Source organism: Anomaloglossus baeobatrachus, chromosome 5 (assembly GCF_048569485.1).
Source record: "Anomaloglossus baeobatrachus isolate aAnoBae1 chromosome 5, aAnoBae1.hap1, whole genome shotgun sequence".
Taxonomy (NCBI): Eukaryota; Metazoa; Chordata; class Amphibia; order Anura; family Aromobatidae; genus Anomaloglossus; species Anomaloglossus baeobatrachus.
The window spans coordinates 350,471,978-350,491,213 of record NC_134357.1 but is presented as its reverse complement, the minus strand read 5'-3'; the positions used below and the strand labels follow the sequence as shown (position 1 = coordinate 350,491,213).

The 19,236-nt window shown below is 41.6% G+C and overlaps 1 protein-coding gene across 4 annotated transcripts in view; it reads right to left on the bottom strand.

Annotated features, from left to right (window-relative positions):
* LOC142310101 (CMP-N-acetylneuraminate-beta-galactosamide-alpha-2,3-sialyltransferase 2-like) overlaps positions 1-19,236 on the bottom strand; it is a 121,418-nt gene that overhangs the window by 36,564 nt on the left and 65,618 nt on the right. For all 4 annotated transcript variants that reach the window (XM_075347570.1, XM_075347573.1, XM_075347574.1 and 1 more), the window contains 2 exons: positions 15,137-16,005; positions 8,056-8,249 (listed from right to left, as the gene is read on the bottom strand). In XM_075347570.1, coding sequence (XP_075203685.1) covers positions 8,056-8,249; positions 15,137-15,430 — 488 coding nt within the window. In that variant the 5' untranslated portion in view covers positions 15,431-16,005. The remainder of the gene's footprint in view (positions 1-8,055; positions 8,250-15,136; positions 16,006-19,236) is intronic.

The following is a 19,236-nucleotide window of genomic DNA, read 5'->3' as shown; positions in this document are numbered from 1 at the left end:
TTTTTGTGTCCAGTCAGGTACAACTAGGCAGCTGGGGATTGGAATCCACAGTGCAGGGTGCCCATGCTTTCTGGGCACCCCGCTGCGAATTGCAGTCCGCAGCCACCCCAGAAAATGGCGCTTTCATAGAAGCGCCATCTTCTGGCACTGTATCCAACTTTTCCAGCTGCCCTGATGCCGGGTGGCTCACTGGGTAATAATGGGCTTAGGGCTAGCTGCTGGCCCTAAGGCCGAAATTCATGCTGTCACGCCAATATTAGACATGGCCACCATGAATTTCTAGTAAAGATAAAAAACCACAACACACAGAAAAATATTTTTATTAGAAATGAAATACAACACAATTAGTGACTCCATCTTTATTGAAATAAAGAGCCCCCCCCCTCCGCAGTAATCCTGGGTCAAGGGTCCCGCGCCGTCCAATCCGGATCCAATATCATCTGATCGGTTTGCTGGTTTGCTGACACCAGCGCCTGGCCGGTTTAACCTATCAGCGGATGCATCAGGAGACTTCATCCCTGATTACCAGCAGCTCCTGCAGCGATCGGACGGGATCAAACTCCGCTGCAGGAGCTGCCGGTAATCAGCATATAAGTGAGTATTTGTTTTTTCTTTTGCACTGATGCATCATCTGATTGTATAAATGGCTTTTATACAATCAGCTGATGTGTGATGTGATTCAGGCACTTGATCCTGACACATCATCTGATCGCTTTGCCTTCCAGCAAACCGATCAGATGATATTGGAGCCGGATTGGACGGCGCGGGACCCTTGACCCAGGATTACTGCGGAGGGGGGGGGGGGTGGGTTCTTTATTTCAATAAAGATGGAGTCACTAATTGTGTTGTGTTTTATTTCTAATAAAAATATTTTTCTGTGTGTTGTGGTTTTTTTATCTTTACTAGAAATTCATGGTGGCCATGTCTAATATTGGCGTGACACCATGAATTTCGGGCTTAGGGCCAGCTGATAATATACAGCTAGCCCTAACCCCATTATTACCCAGTGAGCCACCCAGCATCAGGGCAACTGGAAGAGTTGGATACAGCGCCAGAAGATGGCGCTTCTATGAAAGCGCCATTTTCTGGGGTGGCTGCGGACTGCAATTCGCAGCGGGGGTGCCCAGAAAGCTTGGGCACCCTGCACTGTGGATTCCAATCCCCAGCTGCCTAGTTGTACCTGACTGGACACAAAAATTAGGCGAAGCTCACGTCATTTTTTTTTTTTAATTATTTCATGAAATTCATGAAATAATTAAAAAAAAAAAGGGCTTCTCTATATTTTTGGTTCCCAGCCGGGTACAAATAGGCAGCTGGGGGTTGGGGGCAGCCCGTACCTGCCTGCTGTACCCGGCTAGCATACAATAATATGGCGAAGCCCACGTCATTTTTTTTGTTTGGAGGGGCAAAGAAATCCTGCATACAGTCCTGGAAGGAGGATGCTGAGCCTTGTAGTTCGACAGCTGCTGTCTGCTCTCCTGCATACACTATTGGATGGAGGATCTGAGACTTGCAGTTCTGCAGCTGCTGTCTGCTCTCCTGCATACACTATTGGATGGAGTATGCTGAGCCTTGTAGTTCTGTAGCTGTCTGCTCTCCTACATACACTAGTGGAGAATGAAGAACATATTGAAGAAGGAAATGACATCAGACCTTTTTTTTTTTGTTCACTGATAAAAAATGCATAAAGACGCAGTGAGCAAAAACGCAGCAAAACAACGCACCAAATCGCGGCAAAAAGCGTGCGTTTGCCACGTTTTTTTACGCGGGTGCGTTTTGTGCGCAAAAAAAACGCACAAAAACGCAGCGTCAAAAAAAGCAGTGTGTGAACCTAACCTAATACTCAACGTGTGCATGTGACCTTACAGTTCCAACAATGCAGAGGTAATCCCATAAAGACAATGTTTATTCAATAGTTAAAACAAGACATCAAAAAATATAGAAGCCCATGACCTGGCCTACATGTTTTGGCAGGTTATGCCTTATTCAGAGCCATAAAAAAAAATAAAAAAAAAAATTGTCCCTCTCTGTAGCCTACTTATGGTGAGCTATGGGAGATCACATGACCCTTTCCTAGCTTACACCTAGCGATCACATAATCAATTATATTAGGCGGGAGATAAATCGCAAACCAAAAGGTAAATGCAAAAGAAATATAAAATACTTTAGTTTTACTTCAGTGGTGGCTCAGATCTATACACGTCAGTGTGATAGTCAGCCAAGGTAAAGCAGATAGCTAGGGCTGGTATTATCAGGCTGTGAAGGACCATGATTATTTTACCCCTCCCAGCCAAAAAATAGCAGTCCGCAGCTGCACCAGAAGTGGCGCATCCATTATTCTGGCGCTTTGCCTGGCTTTTCCCAATTACACTGGTGTCGTGGCAATCGGGGTAATACCATTGGGGTTGATGTCAGCTGTGAATTGACAGCTGGCATCAAGCCCAGAGGTTAGTAATGGATAACCGACTATCGGACACCCCCATTACTAACCCAGTAAGTGTACAGTTAAAAAACCTGCACATATACACACACTGGAAAGAGTTTATTTGAATAAAGACTTCCCCACACTCACTCGTTCACCAATTTATTAATTTAAAAAAATCCTCAAAGTTCTGATGGTGTAATGGTGTAATGCCCCACAACGCCAATCAAGTCTTATGGAACCTTGTTCTCAGAACGACGCTCCTTTCGTCACTTGCAGTCTTGCTGCAGATACAGAATTTCTCACGAACGAGATAAATTTTGTTCCTGCCACTGACCGGGAGTGACCTATATCGTGGGACATTACGCCATAGGATTACATCTGAACTTTGAATGAGTATTTATTTTAATTAATTAACACATTTGTGAATGAGGGAGTGTGGGGGAGTCTTTATTCAGTTAAACTATTTTTTCCTGTGTGCATTTCTTTTTTTAACTGTACACTTACCGGGTTAGTAATAAGGGTGTGTGATAGACACCTATCCATTACTAATGATACATTATTAAAAAAGTGGACAAACTGTGAATTATACATTATTTAGGCAATGTTTAAGGCAATTTTTATTATGTCACTTAGGGCTTGTGCACACTATTTATTTTCTTGTATGATTATTTTCACGAATAGTCCACATTAAATTTGAAATTCTTTGTGGCCATGCATTTGTCTGACTTTTTGCTCAGACCATGTGGTCTGCGGAAAAAAATTGGAGACCTGATCGGATCAAAATTGTCAATGCAAGTTTATGTATAGGTCTGTGAAAAGATCAGACCGCATACACTCGGATGACATATGAGTGTAGTCGGATTTTAATGGAGAAGGTAGAGAATTGTTTTATTTTTATGCCCCACTGATCAAATTCTGATTAAAGTCTGGTAAGAATAATTAAACAGTTTTTTTTGGAAGTGGAGAAATTGGTCTTGCAGTGACTGTGAATAACAGAGAAGAGTAGAGAGGGGTGATTAAATGCCGCGCCAATGATCACTGTTCAGATGTCAGATTAACGTATCTTTATTGTTGGCATAGGTCTACGCGTTTCAGGAGCTCAGCTCCCTTCCTCAGGACCGTCAAGCACAAAGAGAAAAATCAAGTAAAAAAAAGAGATTTGATTTTTCTCTTTGTGCTCGACGGTCCTGAGGAAGGGAGCTGAGCTCCTGAAACGTGAAGACCTATGCCAACAATAAAGATACGTTAATCTGACATCTGTATCACACAGGTAGAAGAGAAGACTGGGTTTATGCCGCGCTAAAAACCACTGATGCGTGTAAATTAAAAGATTTCCTTTTTATTGGACAGTTCCTACGCGTTTCAGAGACATCCGTCTCCTTCCTCAGGAAAAGAAATATTACAGCAAGGCCGCTTGGATCTATATATAAGGAGCAAACAGCCATGTATGCATTAAGGACTGCCTGTATGACTCAGAGCTGATGACTCAGAGCCACATGGTAAAGAAGAAGAAGAAAAAAAAAAGTGAAGATGGAACGATCGTGAATAACAGAAAAAAGTGTCTGAAACAGCATGATCCCAAGAGACATGGATAATTCCAACAAAGGGAATACTGAAAAAATAAATAAATGAATGAATAAAGACATGAAAACACTTGTTCCTCGTGTTATTTAATAAAGTCAGGGGGGAAAGAAATGTGAGGGATGTGTTTAAGATGGTGTGCGAACCTATGGAGTATAGGTGAATTTATTGGTGTTTAGTCCTCTACTCTACATGGGGATACAGAGATTTAGAGTGAAAATTCAAAACAATGTGTAAAAAAGTATATATAACGAACTATATATGGGGATACAGCGATCGTGAGTGAATATCCAGAGGGACGTGAAAAAAATCTTTTTATATTTATTTATTTATATATAAAACTATAAAGAATGAGGAATAGAACTGCAAGGGCACTGCGATTGAAAATTATTTTGATTAAAATTTTGTTATAATGTCTGACAATGACAAAAAAAGCGGGCTCAGTGAGGAAACCACTAAAAAGAGGGGGGGGGGACATTTATATATAAAAATGACGTCCAGGGATTTTTACTTTCTAATGCTTAGTATGCATTCTATTTTTGTAAAGGAGACATGCTCCGGTAATAAGTGAGTGCAGAAAAAAACAAAACAAACAAACAAACAAACTAGGGCACCTGCACAATAGAGGTGATACAAGTTCAAGGAAACGAGGGGTGACACCAGAGTTCACTACCGTGCAAACCAGATACAATGCGCTTGCGCTAGACAAGCAGACAGGGAGGTTTTGTCAATCTAGCGGCAATGAGTGCAAAGAGTGCAGAAAGACAGCAAAAAAAAATTAAAAAAAAATAAAAATAATAATATATAGGGGTGTACCAGATGCATATAGCAGTCATTTGCATGAAGAATAAGAGTATTAACGAGAGATGGAGGAACATAGGGGACAAATACAGAAACGCAATAGAAATAAACAATAAATGGTAAAACAATAAGACTATACTTTCTGTAGATATATATAGGACAGTGTCAATATAAAAATACATACAATATTAATTCAATAAAATACAATAAATAAGTAAAAAGTTTGTTAGCACTAGATATAAAAACAACGGCCAAGCCGCTATATAAAACCAGATAAAAGGGTACTTTATAACTGATGGGGGATAAAAACGAATTAATAAAACAAGTCAGTGACCTCATTTAGACCAAAGGGTTTTAATGTATTTAGTTTGTTGATCCAAAAGGTCTCCTTCCTGCTCAGGGTTTCCATTCTATTGGGGGCATTTGGGGCTATCTGCTCTATTGGTGTAATATTAAAAACCATCCCCTTATTGTGTTTCAGAGCGCAATGCTTAGAGAGTCCGTGGAGAATATAGCCTATCTTTACATTGTGCCTATGTGAATTTAGCCTATTGTGGAGGGCCTGACTCGTCCTTCCTACATATTGTTTTCCGCACACACAGTCTACTAAATATATAACAAAGTCCGACTGGCATGTTAAACGACTTCTGATGGGGAAATTTTCTGAGCCCCCCTGAGAGCAGAAAGTGGTCCTTTTGTGGCAAATACTTTTACAACAGAGACAATTTTTGAGACCGCATCTATAGGAGCCAATTATGGTAGCTGTTTTTTTCATCAGCAGAGGTGCTTTTAACCTGCTGGGAGCTATAATATTCTTGATGGTCAGCGCCCTTCTAAAAGTAACCCCTGGGCGAGCAGGTAACATATTTCTAAGGATGGGGTCACTTAGTAATATCCCCCCATAGACCCCATCCTTAGAAATATGTTACCTGCACGCCCAGGGGTTACTTTTAGAAGGGCGCCGACCATCAAGAATATTATAGCTCCCAGCAGGTTAAAGCACCTCTGCTATATAGCAGATAGCCCCAAATGCCCCCAATAGAATGGAAACCCTGAGCAGAAAGGAGACCTTTTGGATCAACAAACTAAATACATTAAAACCCTTTGGTCTAAATGAGGTCACTGACTTGTTTTATTAATTCGTTTTTATCCCCCATCAGTTATAAAGTACCCTTTTATCTGGTTTTATATAGTGGCTTGGCCGTTGTTTTTATATCTAGTGCTAACAAACTTTTTACTCATTTATTGTGTTTTATTGAATTAATATTGTATGTATTTTTATATTGACACTGTCCTATATATATCTACAATAAGTATAGTCTTATTGTTTTACCATTTATTATTTATTTCTATTGCGTTTCTGTATTTGTCCCCTATGTTCCTCCATCTCTCGTTAATACTCTTATTCTTCATGCAAATGACTGCTATATGCATCTGGTACACCCCTATATATTATTTATTTTTTTTATTATTATTTTTTTTTTTCTTCCTTTTTTTTTGCTGTCTTTCTACACTCTTTGCACTCATTGCCGCTAGATTGACAAAACCTCTCTGTCTGCTTGTCTAGCGCAAGTGCATTGTATCTGGTTTGCACGGTAGTGAACTCTGGTGTCACCCCTCGTTTCCTTGAACTTGTATCACCTCTATTGTGCAGGTGCCCTAGTTTGTTTGTTTGTTTGTTTTTTTCTGCACTCACTTATTACCGGAGAATGTCTCATTTACAAAAATAGAATGCATACTAAGCATTAGAAAGTAAAAATCCCTGGACGTCATTTTTATATATAAATGTCCCCCCCCCCTCTTTTTAGTGGTTTCCTCACTGAGCCCGCTTTTTTTGTCATTGTCAGACATTATAAAAAATTTTAATCAAAATAATTTTCAATCGCAGTGCCCTTGCAGTTCTATTCCTCATTCTTTATAGTTTTATATATAAATAAATAAATAAATAAATAAATATAAAAAGATTTTTTTCACGTCCCTCTGGATATTCACTCACGATCGCTGTATCCCCATATATAGTTCTATATATATACTTTTTTACACATTGTTTTGAATTTTCACTCTAAATCTCTGTATCCCCATGTAGAGTAGAGGACTAAACACCAATAAATTCACCTATACTCCATAGGTTCGCACACCATCTTAAACACATCCCTCACATCTCTTCCCCCCTGACTTTATTAAATAACACGAGGAACAAGTGTTTTCATGTCTTTATTCATTCATTTATTTATTTTTTATTTTTTCAGTATTCCCTTTGTTGGAATTATCCATGTCTCTTGGGATCATGCTGTTTCAGACACTTTTTTCTGTTATTCACGATCGTTCCATCTTCCCTTTTTTTTTTCTTCTTCTTCTTTACCATGTGGCTCTGAGTCATCAGCTCTGAGTCATACAGGCAGTCCTTAATGCATACATGGCTGTTTGCTCCTTATATATAGATCCAAGCGGCCTTGCTGTAATATTTCTTTTCCTGAGGAAGGAGACGGATGTCTCTGAAACGCGTAGGAACTGTCCAATAAAAAGGAAATCTTTTAATTTACACGCATCAGTGGTTTTTAGCGCGGCATAAACCCAGTCTTCTCTTCTACCTGTGTGATACAAAATTCCTCTCCCGGGGCTGCAGCTAAACCACCGGGCACTCACAGGCTATCATAAGGGGTTGTGACTGGCACAACCTCATCAGGTGAGTGCTTCTTTGTCTTGATTGTCCACCCTCATACCGGGTAAGACCCTATTGCGCTTTTTTCCCCTTTACAGTTTTACAAGGAATCTGACATCTGAACAGTGATCATTGGCGCGGCATTTAATCACCCCTCTCTACTCTTCTCTGTTATCTGCCGTTTGGGTGGCTGCAGCCGTGATCAAGTTGTATACGCGAGTAAAGTAGTTGTGACTGTCACAACTACATCTGGTGAGTAAGATTACTCCCCGCTCCTCACCCCGCATATATTGGGGTAATACCCTATCTGCGCTTTTCTTTCCACAGTTTTTTCCTGAGCGACTGTGAATAAAAATATTTAAAATGAGTCCCATAGGGGCAGTAAATGATCAGTGTACTGTGGAATATGTTGCCATATATTGTAGACATTTTAGGACAGAATGGTCTTATAAAATGGCCTTGCCAAATTGTATTCTTGATACTGATTTAGAAATCTCCATGCAAGATTGATATATTGGTTTTAAAGCAAACAATCACTCAAAGATTTTTGAATGAACCATCCTAATATAATAAAAGACAAAACTACCTGATAATGAAATTATGAGAATCAATTTTTTCTCCATGATTTGCTCCCTTGAGATTACCAGAATTTCCCACAACAGCACAGCTTCGGCAAGGCCTCTCATGCGCTTCTTCATATGGGTTCCCACTTGGAATAACTTTAAATAGTTCCTCTAGGATCCATGGAATTTGACTTGCATTGTTTAACCCTTGAAGTTTCTAAAAAAATATTTCATTAAAAAAAATACTTTTCATAACGATACAAGTGATGTTATTTTTTTTTTCTCAGAAAATCATTTGATACTTAAAAATAGGCTAAAAGAGAAAACAGTTCTTAAAATTGTAGGCATTAAACCACTCCACCTCCTGTATGCTACAGGACTAAAACAAATTTCTTTTAAATCCCCCAATTTTAAAGCGGTTTGCCCATGAATAAATAACATTTTAATGAATAAATCTTGGAGTAATAAGAAGTTCCAAAGTTATACGTGTTAAAGGAAGTTCCTGTGCTGAGATAATTTTATAAATGTTCCCCCGCTATGAACTGGGCTGACCACTGCACGTATCCAAGCACAGCAATGCTCGCACAAGTGATTTGCATACATAAGGCACCAAAACGCCAAACTTAGTTGTTTTTTTTTTGTAAAGTTTGTGTTTGGTGCCAACACCGAACTTCAGGTTCGTTCATCTCTAGAGGTGAATCATTTCAAAGATGGGGCCATCCTGATTGGGTACACCTTGTCGCGGTGGGATGACATTTATACTTTTTGATCAACAGTGTGTTATCAAAGTACCCTATGGTATTTTACATGTACTACTACTATTCATTTACTGCATGGTATTTGCTCATTGTTTTTATCTTACGTTTTAATTTTTAAAATCTCAGTCACACGGCGCATTTCCTTCTGTGATTCGTTTTTCGAATCTGTAGCATGTCAATACTGGCAGCACTTTATGTAGCATTTTTCCCCCATTTAAAAGAATGGGGGGGAACACAAGTAAAAACCTATAAAAAATGTAAGTATAAACAAACAATATAATTCTAGTTTTACTGAAGCCCTGGGCGCTGCCATCTTGGATTTACTGTGAGTAACGACAGTTACTCACCTCCTTTATGGCACCACCCAGGGAATAGATGACCAGTGTCAGGCTCCGACTCTATACTGTAATATAGAAAAGGCATCTGCTGTGAAATGGACACGCCCCCTGGACTGTCCAGATCACAGCAGAGGGAGAAGATCAACGCCATCTTTGAAATGCTGTGTGCTCCACTTTCCCTATTATGATCTGGTAACCGTGGATGATCATGAAAAATCCCATTAATAAGGAAAAAATAAACCACAAGAGTAGTTGGAAACGGAGCTGATCGCAATCCCTTATCTATTAGACAACACTAGAAATAGCAGTGGGATGTTCCTAACACATCTAGACACCTAGTCACTGCCTGAGAAACTTGCTACACCTCAAGATAGAAATGAGGAACAATAACTTGCCACGGAGCAGTCCCCAAAGAAATAGCAAGCCACCAACATACAACAATGATGATGTAAGACAAATCAATACACAGAAAATATAGATCAGCAAAGGTGAGGCTCAACTTACTAGATAGGACAGGACAGATAACAGATTGCGGCCAGCAAAAAAACCTGACAAAATACCAATCTCCCGATAATAAAAAATACAGAGACCACACCGACTCGCCCCCACTATATCAGGAACCCTTGTGCTTGACACTTTAAACAGAACTGCAGATATAATGGGAAGACACAAAATCACAGAACAAGTAATTTTCTAAACTGCAAATAATCCAAAACTGACCAGGGAGCAAGCTCCCTTTCTTGCTGGAGGGACTGCCCTGCTCACAAAAGCAGAAAGACAGATCCTCACATACAAGAAATCAAACACAGAACCAAATGGAATATGCAGAAACACCCTTAAGTGCAAATCCAGCAATTAAGCACAGAAACAGTAAATTTATCTGGAGTAGATTCAGGCACCAAATAAATGGGAAAAGCAGTAGGGAAAACTCCAAGCCATCTTCAGAAGCAGGCAGGAACATTTATCACCAGCGATCGCCAGGCACATAATCCTCTCCTAAATAAACTAGGCGGATCTGCAATAGGATTTCCTGGATTCCCAATTAATTCCATCACCTGTCTGAATCACAGATTCCAACTAAGCTTCATTACCATTCCTGGTCACCAGAGGGAGCTCCACACCAGTACCCACTCGGAGGACATTCACAACATTTCCCCCTGTCAACCGCCGGGATGTGCGAGTACGGGCGCCAGACCGCCGCCCCTCCCCCCACCACTACCGTCTCCAATGACACCCCCTTCCCCCGCTCTACCCAGCCTCGCTCTTCGCCCGCCGCCGCTGTGGGCGTGCATGCAGCGTAGCATTGTGTGTGTGTAGTCAGCCAACCATATAACTAAGGCGAGGATCGTATTGCAATATTTGGACTGGCCAGTGGCTCCCCTGACCAGAGCGTGACAGTTGCATAGAAATACATGAACCTATCACACTCAGGTCAGGAGAGACACTGGCCAGTGCGTGCACTGCAATGCGATTCTTGTATGAGTTATACAGTCATCTGACTACACCCTAAATCTGGCTTAGAAGCCAATGAGGTCTATTTCTTATTGGTTATTTCAGAAATTACCTATTAGACCTTAATTTTAAGTATTGCGTGCAATGAGCACATTTGCAGTAGAGATGGAAGGTGTTCCCTTAAGCCTAAGCCACACAACATGAAAATCGGGGCGAGTGGAGTGCGATAAAAAAAAAAACAAAAAAAACAAAAAAAAAAAAAATCACATTCCACTTGGACCAATATTAGCCTGTGTGTCAGCACACATAAGCGATTATTTTATCAGGCCTAATCGGACCGAGAAAACAATCGCAGCATACTGCGATTGTAATGCGACACTCTCACACCCATTCAAGTGTATGGGTTGAGAGAAGAAAAAAAGGAAAATTGCACTGCACTCGCGGTACACCGGTGTACCGCGAGTGCAGTGCGAGAATGGCAATAATTGGCTACGGAGGAGAGAGGGAGATAAATCCCTCCCTCCCCTCCTCAGAGCCGGCCTGCTCCCCCACAGCTGAGGTCCGCTCGCATGGTCGGACCTCAATCGCAGGGACACTCGCATGACACTCAGCTCTGCTGTACTGCTGGTGTTGCGGGCGGGGGCCGCTGCCGCTTCTGGGGCCACTCAGATCCGGGTTCGCTGCTGCATCCCAAGTGGTGACCGGACCCGGGCTCGCATGGCCGTCCATCCTCACAACCGTCGGAAGGGAATATTTACAGGAGATTGAGGTCGGTGACGCCACCCGTGGGTTGCGGTGAAGGATAGTGACACCTCCGCTGCCTGGTGATGGGGCGCCCAGGGCTGATGCAGCGGGCCAGCAAGATGGGATCCCCTCCACGGATAGGGGAAACGTAGTCCCGGTGCCCTGGTACACGGGAGTAATGGCTGCTGGAGGTGGCGTGCCAGGTTGGACCGGGGGTCAATGATGTACTCACTGTTCAAAGAATCGCACACAAGTCCAGTGGTAAACCAAGTTGCCAATGACCGGTCGCCTCTGGGCAGGTGCATTCGGCTCCCACACCCGGGTGTAGTAAACAGGGGTCCCTTCCTCCTGCACTCAGTTTCTGTGTCTTCTGTGGGACAACTCCGCATGGAATGGGGAAGTCCACTCCCGGTACTGTGTATGTTTGGGAGCTGTGGCCCGCAAAATCTGACCCTTGGGATCTCTGTGGGTTCTGACGGACACCCTATCCCTCGTGTTGGGCTTCCATTTCGCTCTCTGGGCTTCTAGAGAACAATGCCTAAAATCTTGTCCTCTGCTGGTTAATTAACAAGCGGCATGCAACCTTCCTCGTCCTAGGGTCCAGGCACCCTGTCTGGGCACGGCCTCCGAACCAGATTCCTGCTGTCGGCATCGGTGGGATACAACCCTGCCCCGGTCCACTTAAGATTTTCTGCGACCAGATCTCCGTCGCCTGTGGCCCTGTTTGCTGTCTGCCACCTAGTCAGGTAGTCCAGGGGCCCCTACCCCTGACTCCACTGTCACTTCACACTCCAACTGTCAGTACTGTTCCACTGTCTGGACTCTTCTGTTCCCGCCCCTGACACCTCAGGATCCCCAGGGGGGGGCTCTCATCCGCCTGGTCCCGCCCACTGGTGTGTTCCTATTGTCATAAGGGGGTGGCTAGGCTTTAATGGCTGTGTGTTGTACCTGGGTGTGGGTTTTTGGTGTGATCAAGGAGGGTGGACTACTTCTGTGACTACCTGGTTTTGCCAGGGCGTCCTACCAGCGTGAGCCGAGTGTCATGTGAGGGGATCGCTGTAATCCCCGTGTTGCCCCAGCCTTAGAATCAGTTCCTTTGGGCCTAAGAGAACCAAGTTTGATGCTCTCTGGTATTCTAAACTGCTAACAAAAAGCAGCAAAAAATACTTGGGAGATCACTGTACCTGAAACAGGCAACAATGTGAGATTATACACTTCAATACTGAACATATCTAAATCTGTCCTATTTTTTATGTAGCCGACTCACCATGCTCCTTTTTTTTATATGAATTATTGAAACTTGCTAGCAATTACAAATCTACATGGGGGACTTCAGAGAAGAAATTAAAACGGTATTTCTGGTAAAAGAACGGTTTCTGTGAAAAAACTTTCAGATATTGTACAGGGTAACAGCCACAGAATGAGCTGTTAAATTAATAATGTGTTCAATATTTTCTGTCATTGTCCAAAACAGTATATATGTATGTATGCATGTACGTACATGCGTACGTACACGTGCATCTCAATAAATTAGAATATCAAAAAGTTAATTTCAGTAAGTCAATACAAAAAAGGAAACACATATATACTGTCATTACAAACAGTGATCTATTTCAAGTGTTTATTTCTGTTAATGTTGATGATTATGACTTCAAGCCAGAGAAAATCCAAAAGTCATTATCTCATAAAATTAGAATAATTACCACAAAACACCTGCAAAAGGCTTCCAAAGCGTTTAAAATGCTTTCTTAGGGCCGCTTTACACGCTGCGACATCGCTAGCATTTGCTGGCGATGTCGAGCACGATAGCACCCGCCCCCGTCGTACGACTGATATGTGGTGATCGCTGCCGTAGCGAAAATTATCGCTACGGCAACGTCACACGTGCATACCTGTTCAGCGACATTGCTGTGACCGCCGAACAATCCCTCCTTCAAGGGGGAGGTGCGTTCGGCGTCACCGCGACATCACTAAGAAGCGGAGGGGCGGAGATGAGCGGGATGTAACATCCCGCCCACCTCCTTCCTTTCTCATTGCCGGCGGACGCAGGTAAGGTGAGGTTCCTCGTTCCTGCGGTGTCACACATAGCGATGTGTGCTGCCGCAGGAATGACAATCAACATTGTACCTGCAGCTGCAACGATAATTGGCAATGTCACCGATTTTGAATGTTTTTGCAACTATTCAAAATCGCTCATAGGTGTCACATGCAATGACATCGCTAACGCGGCCGGATGTGCGTCACAAATTCAGTGACCCCAATGACATTGCTTTAGCATGTAAAGCGGCCCTTAGTCTGGATCAGTAGACTACACAATCATGGGGAAGACTACTGATTTGACAGATGTCCAGAAGGCAGTCATTGACACACTCCACAAGGAGGGTAAGCCACAAAAGGTCATTAATAAAGAAGCTGGCTGTTCACAGAGTATCCAAGCATATTAATGAAAGGTTGAGTGGAAGGAAAAAGTGTAGTAGAAAAAGGTGCACAAGCAACCGGGATAACCGCAGCATTAATAGGATTGTTAAGAAAAGGCCATTCAAACATTTGGAGGTCCCAGAGTCTGGAGGAAGAGTGGAGAGACACACCCAAGCTTCTTGAGGTCTAGTATGAAGTTTCCACAATCAGTGATGGTTTGGGGAGCCATGTCATCTGTTGGTGTAGGTCCACTGTGTTTTATCAAGACCAAAGTCAGAGCAGCCATCTACAGAAATGCTTCCTTCTGCCGACAAGCTTTTTGGAGATGGAAATTCCATTTTCCAGCAGGACTTGGCACCTGTCCACACTGCCAAAAGTACCAATACCTGGTTTAATAACCACAGTATCACAAAGCTTGATTGGCCATCAAACTCCCCTGACCTAAACCCCAGAGAGAATCAATGGGGTATTGTCAAGAGGAATATGAGAGACCCCAGACACGACAATGCAGACGAGCTGAAGGCTGCCATCAAAGCAACCTGGGCTTCCATAACACCCCAGCAGTGCCACAAGCGGATCACCTCCATGCCACGCCGCATTGATGCAGTAATTCATGCAAAAGGAGCCCCCGACCAAGTATTGAGGCATTTACTGTACAGACTTTTCAGTAGACGCCAACATTTCAGAGTTTAAAATGATTTTTTCACTTGGTCTTATATAATATTCTAATTTTCTGAGATAAGGATTTTTGGGTTTTCATTGGCTGTAAGCCATGATCATTAACAGAAATAAACACTTGAAATAGATCACTCTGTGTGTAATGACTCTATATAATATAGGTTTCCCTTTTTGTATTGAAATACTTAAATAAATTAACTTTTTGATCATATTTTAAAATTGAGATGCACCTGTATATAGCACGAGTTATTCCACAGTGCTTTACAGATATAATCTTCACTATCCCTATTGGGGCTCACAATCTAAATTCCCTATCAGTATGTCTTTGGAGTGTGGAAGGAAACCCAAGCAAACATGGGGAGAACAAACTCTGCAGATGTTGTCCTAGGTGGGATTTATACTGCAAGACTGATATATAAATTATGGTGGCTCAGTTTTTAGCATTGCAAAGAGGTTAAAACAAGTATTCTTAAAAAAAAAATAAAAAAAAATAATAATTATACCAGTAACAGAGTCACGCTCCAGGTATTCCACATTATATCCATCTTGCCCGATGTGTTCCCTTATCCCTTTGAGGACCAAGTGAAACATTTATTCCATAGTTTTAAACTGGTGTCAATGAGACTGAATCAACTTACGGTCTTGAAAGGGTTAAAAGTATAGCATACATGTTAAGAATAATGATCATACATAAAAAAGTATTAGGTTATACTCACCAGCCACCATTTGAGAACATGGTCAGGTATGACCTGATCCTTTCTTACAAGTAAAGGTTCAATAGATCCATTGAAATGTTGATTAAACCATTGAGTCCTTAGGGTTTTTTGGTTGCACAGTCCACAAGTACATTCATTTGTATCAATATAATCAACAGGATCCACTGGGTTTGAGTAGTCTGGGCCAAAATAGAAGAAATAGATCAAAAAGGCAACTGCACACAGCAGAGGTGGAATCCATACTGTCCTCTTCTGGTGGGTAAATCGGAGCGGCCAACGAATACAATTCATCATAGTAACAAGAATAATTCTTCTTTGTGATTCCAAGAAGTTTTAAAACATTTGATTCATATCAGAACATGCAATATTCTCTTCTGCATTTTAGACAAGAATAGGATGACTTTGCATGACTTGAAGAACGTATTACTTTGCTTGAAAAGTATCTTCGATGCCACGCCACCTAACATAACTGGTGTTTATAGGAAAACTATTTACTGTGCATTGTGAGGTACAGCGAACTCTAAGAACTTGAAAGAACTTGATGAGTGAACATCCTATAATAATGCCAAAAAACACGCCTCATTCCATATAGCCAGTATGTGGAAGAAATTTTTAAAGAATCTTACTACAAAAATATTTTGCATTCAATGAACTATGCCATAAGCATATATATATCTAGAAAAAACGAGGATGAATGAAAAAAACAAAAACTCATTACTTCTAGGGATCGGATGACCATCAGCTTTTATACACTCGTGAATAGTAATTTTTATAGCATTCAGAAATTCTTTAATAGAAAATAATTTTCAAGTTCTGCATCCAAAAATTCTTCATATCTTAATGTGGAAGTTGTTATTTCCTTGGAATGCCTGAAAAAAAATTAAAAAAGAGTTATCATTTTGAAGGTTGTAATCATGGAAACAAAGACAGACGCCTGTGAATACAAGCAGAATTATCATTTAGCTACTCAAGTCTGTAGACATAACGCTTCCTTTGTAATACAGAAATTACAGTGCATAGGAAAACGAAAACACAACAGTAAAGACCATAGTAAAAAATAAGCAGAGACCAAAAAGGGCATTAGATGAATATTAAACCCAAGGGTGGACATATCATTAGTGCAGGCGCACAGGGGGCCAAGAGGTAAGGGGGCTCATTTCTATCTCTAAAGGAGGTGGAATTGTGCATTTTTATGCTGCAAAGGGCCCATATATTGTTTTTGTGTAGCAGGTGTAACCACAACAAGACACTTTGATATACTGTGTCTTTAAGGGAACATGGCTCCTCCAGCTGAACACAATGGACTGGCTCATGCCTGTGTGTGTGTGTGTGTGTGTGTGTGTGTGTGTGTGTGTGTTTTGGTTCTGTCAAGCAGGAAAAGTGAGGGAAAAAGCAGTGATGAGAGTTTAGAGAGTACCAGGATGTTCCCTGAGAAGAGGTCCCAGAGAGTCGGTAGCCGACCTGGTAAAAGATGTCGCCCGGACGAGCCCAGCTGACCCACCACCCGAGGGAAGTTGATCCTCCTCTGTTCGACTTGAGAGAAGTGCGCACTAACGGGCTGTGTATTCCAAGAGAGGATTGGTGCTCCGCACCGTGTCATAAGTTTGCATCCCGGTGCACCAGTTAGGATTTAGTTTGGGCCTCCATCGTTAGAGTGCGGTGTCCACATGGCCTCTTAAGTAGAGACCAGTTAGGGTAGAGGCCAGAGAAGGAAAATCTGTTGGTTGTGTATTATTTGTTGTTGTGATCGTTGAGGCGACAGAGCTATTCGTTTCAGCTAAAGAGTTCAACTGTATATTGTGTTTTTTTCATACTTCCAAGATCTCTATATCCTGCTGCTCAGCAGCCGGTGTATGTAACCCTCCCACAATAAATTCATCTTGGTTTGATCTGTCAACTCGTCTGTTACTGTAACCTACTCTACCGCGGTGGTCCCTCAGTCATCACTTCATTTGCACAGGGGCCCTTTTCTGTTTGTGTCCACCAGTGATTAAAATGCATTTGTCTTGTAAATCAATCCCATTTTTAGATAACATTCTCGGTTCATAGGTGCCCTTTTCCTTGAGACCTCCATGAAGGATTCATGGTGTAGAGTGCCTACGGAGAACCTGTCTTTTTCAGTTGAGAAACCAATAAGTTTGTATATTACATGGTCCATACTTCAATGAAAAATGGACACCATCAATTTAGCTGAGGAGGACAACTCAACACAAGACTTTCACAAAAAATAAAGTACCTAGGCTGGCTGCAGACTAGTGTATGAAAATTGGGGGTAGTTAGCTTTGAAAATCGCAGACATGATTGGCTCCAAGTGCTGCTCCTTGTATTCTTCCGAGTATCTGACGAGAGCAGGAGCCGCCAGTCATTTACATGCACTATTTTGGTCTGTAAATCGGATCAAAAGTAGTGCATGCTGCCATTTGACCTCTCAGAAAGCTGGACCAAGAGAAAAATCATTTATCTGTTTAATAATATGGGTCAGTGTGGTGTCAGATTTATACACACTCATCTGCAGGAGCCCTTATGCACACATTTTGTATGGCTCTGTTATAGACCAGACAGGGCATAATTCTTTACTGTACCTCTGTATCATACAAATGAAAATATCTGTGTATGGAAACTTATTTAAAGGTGTGAAAATTAACTTTCCTTCAGAAGAAAATAGGCTATTAGCCACACAAGAGAGACTACTCCGCTACTTCATAAAGAAGAGACCAAACCTGCTGATAGTTTTTTTGTTTTGTTTTTTTTTTACATTGGGATGAGTCTTGTTTGGCTGATATGAAATAGATTTCTTCCTTCGGGAAGAAACAAAAGCTTTTTGATTCCAACAGAATTTGAAATCAGACAGAATACAAATTGTGCGCTGCGCCACAGTGTCCAACAGACAGCGCTCAGCAATGCAGGGGGCCGTACAGTTCCACAATAAAGAAGCTGTACAGGGTCTGCCAGTGTGCATCAACCCTGAAGCTGATAAATGGCACATTGAGTGTCAGCATAGATTTAGAGGATGCTTCCAAAAAAAAGGGAATACAAAAAGAAAAAAAATACTTTCAAGAATCCCCGTGTTATAAATGCACTATTTTGGAATTGTAACCATTTAATGCATAATTTTCTGACTCCAAAAAAGGAAGGAGAGATTGTTTTCTGGTGTCACACAATGTGGGAGGACAGGGCTGTGTATTGTTCTGCATTCTTGGCATCCTGTTATTAAATATAATTTATGGTGCTGTACATCAGAACAAGTAAAAAAAAAAGTCTGTTTTATGCTATAAAGAAATTAAAGCCAGATCCACACACAGAGTTAATATTGCACTCATGAACTGTCCTATAAAGATCTACATGTGTTTAATTGTAGATTTTCCTACAGAATTAGTTGCAGATTTCTCGGATTGCATTGTAATGAATGAAATGTACAATGATTCTGCGGCAGACACTGTGCTCTGTACGTTAATGAGGCTTGCAAAAATTATATTCATTCCCATGATGAGTTTTTGGAGAGTTTTTTGACCCTGTAATTTAAAATGCAGCATCTTAAAGATGATATTCACTATCCTAACTAATTTCATTTTTTATTCATCAATTCTGCCATTATATGTCACTAAATGCATCCATACTCTTATTATAATAATATAAACCTTTTATCATGCAGATAGCATAACTTGGTGCCTGCAACAGCTCTGATGTTTAAAATCGTCCTCTCCCCAGGCTTACTGTGGGCTGTAACTGCAAGTTCAATCATGCATTGCAGTAGCCTGTGATCCAGCACTTCACATGCCTCCTTCCTTCTCCACCCTGTGCTGCTGAAGTGAATGATAGAAACCAAGTGTCAGAGCAGCCCATGGTAGGTATCCGCCCATTTAGCAATTACAAAGCTGTACTGGCCATCTGGCATCTGTTTGTTATGCAAATTTTGGTGCTTTTCAGTTGTCCATGTCAGTGATTGGATTATCTAAACCCTTTGCTTTTGAAATGCAGATCGCCAGCACTTCACTAACAAAAGGTGTCATCCCCTGCTTTTACTGCTCAATGAAACTGTCAGCTCAGTTGGCATGAGACTACTTCAGGTCACATGCTCAGGCAGCTGTCATTCACTCCAA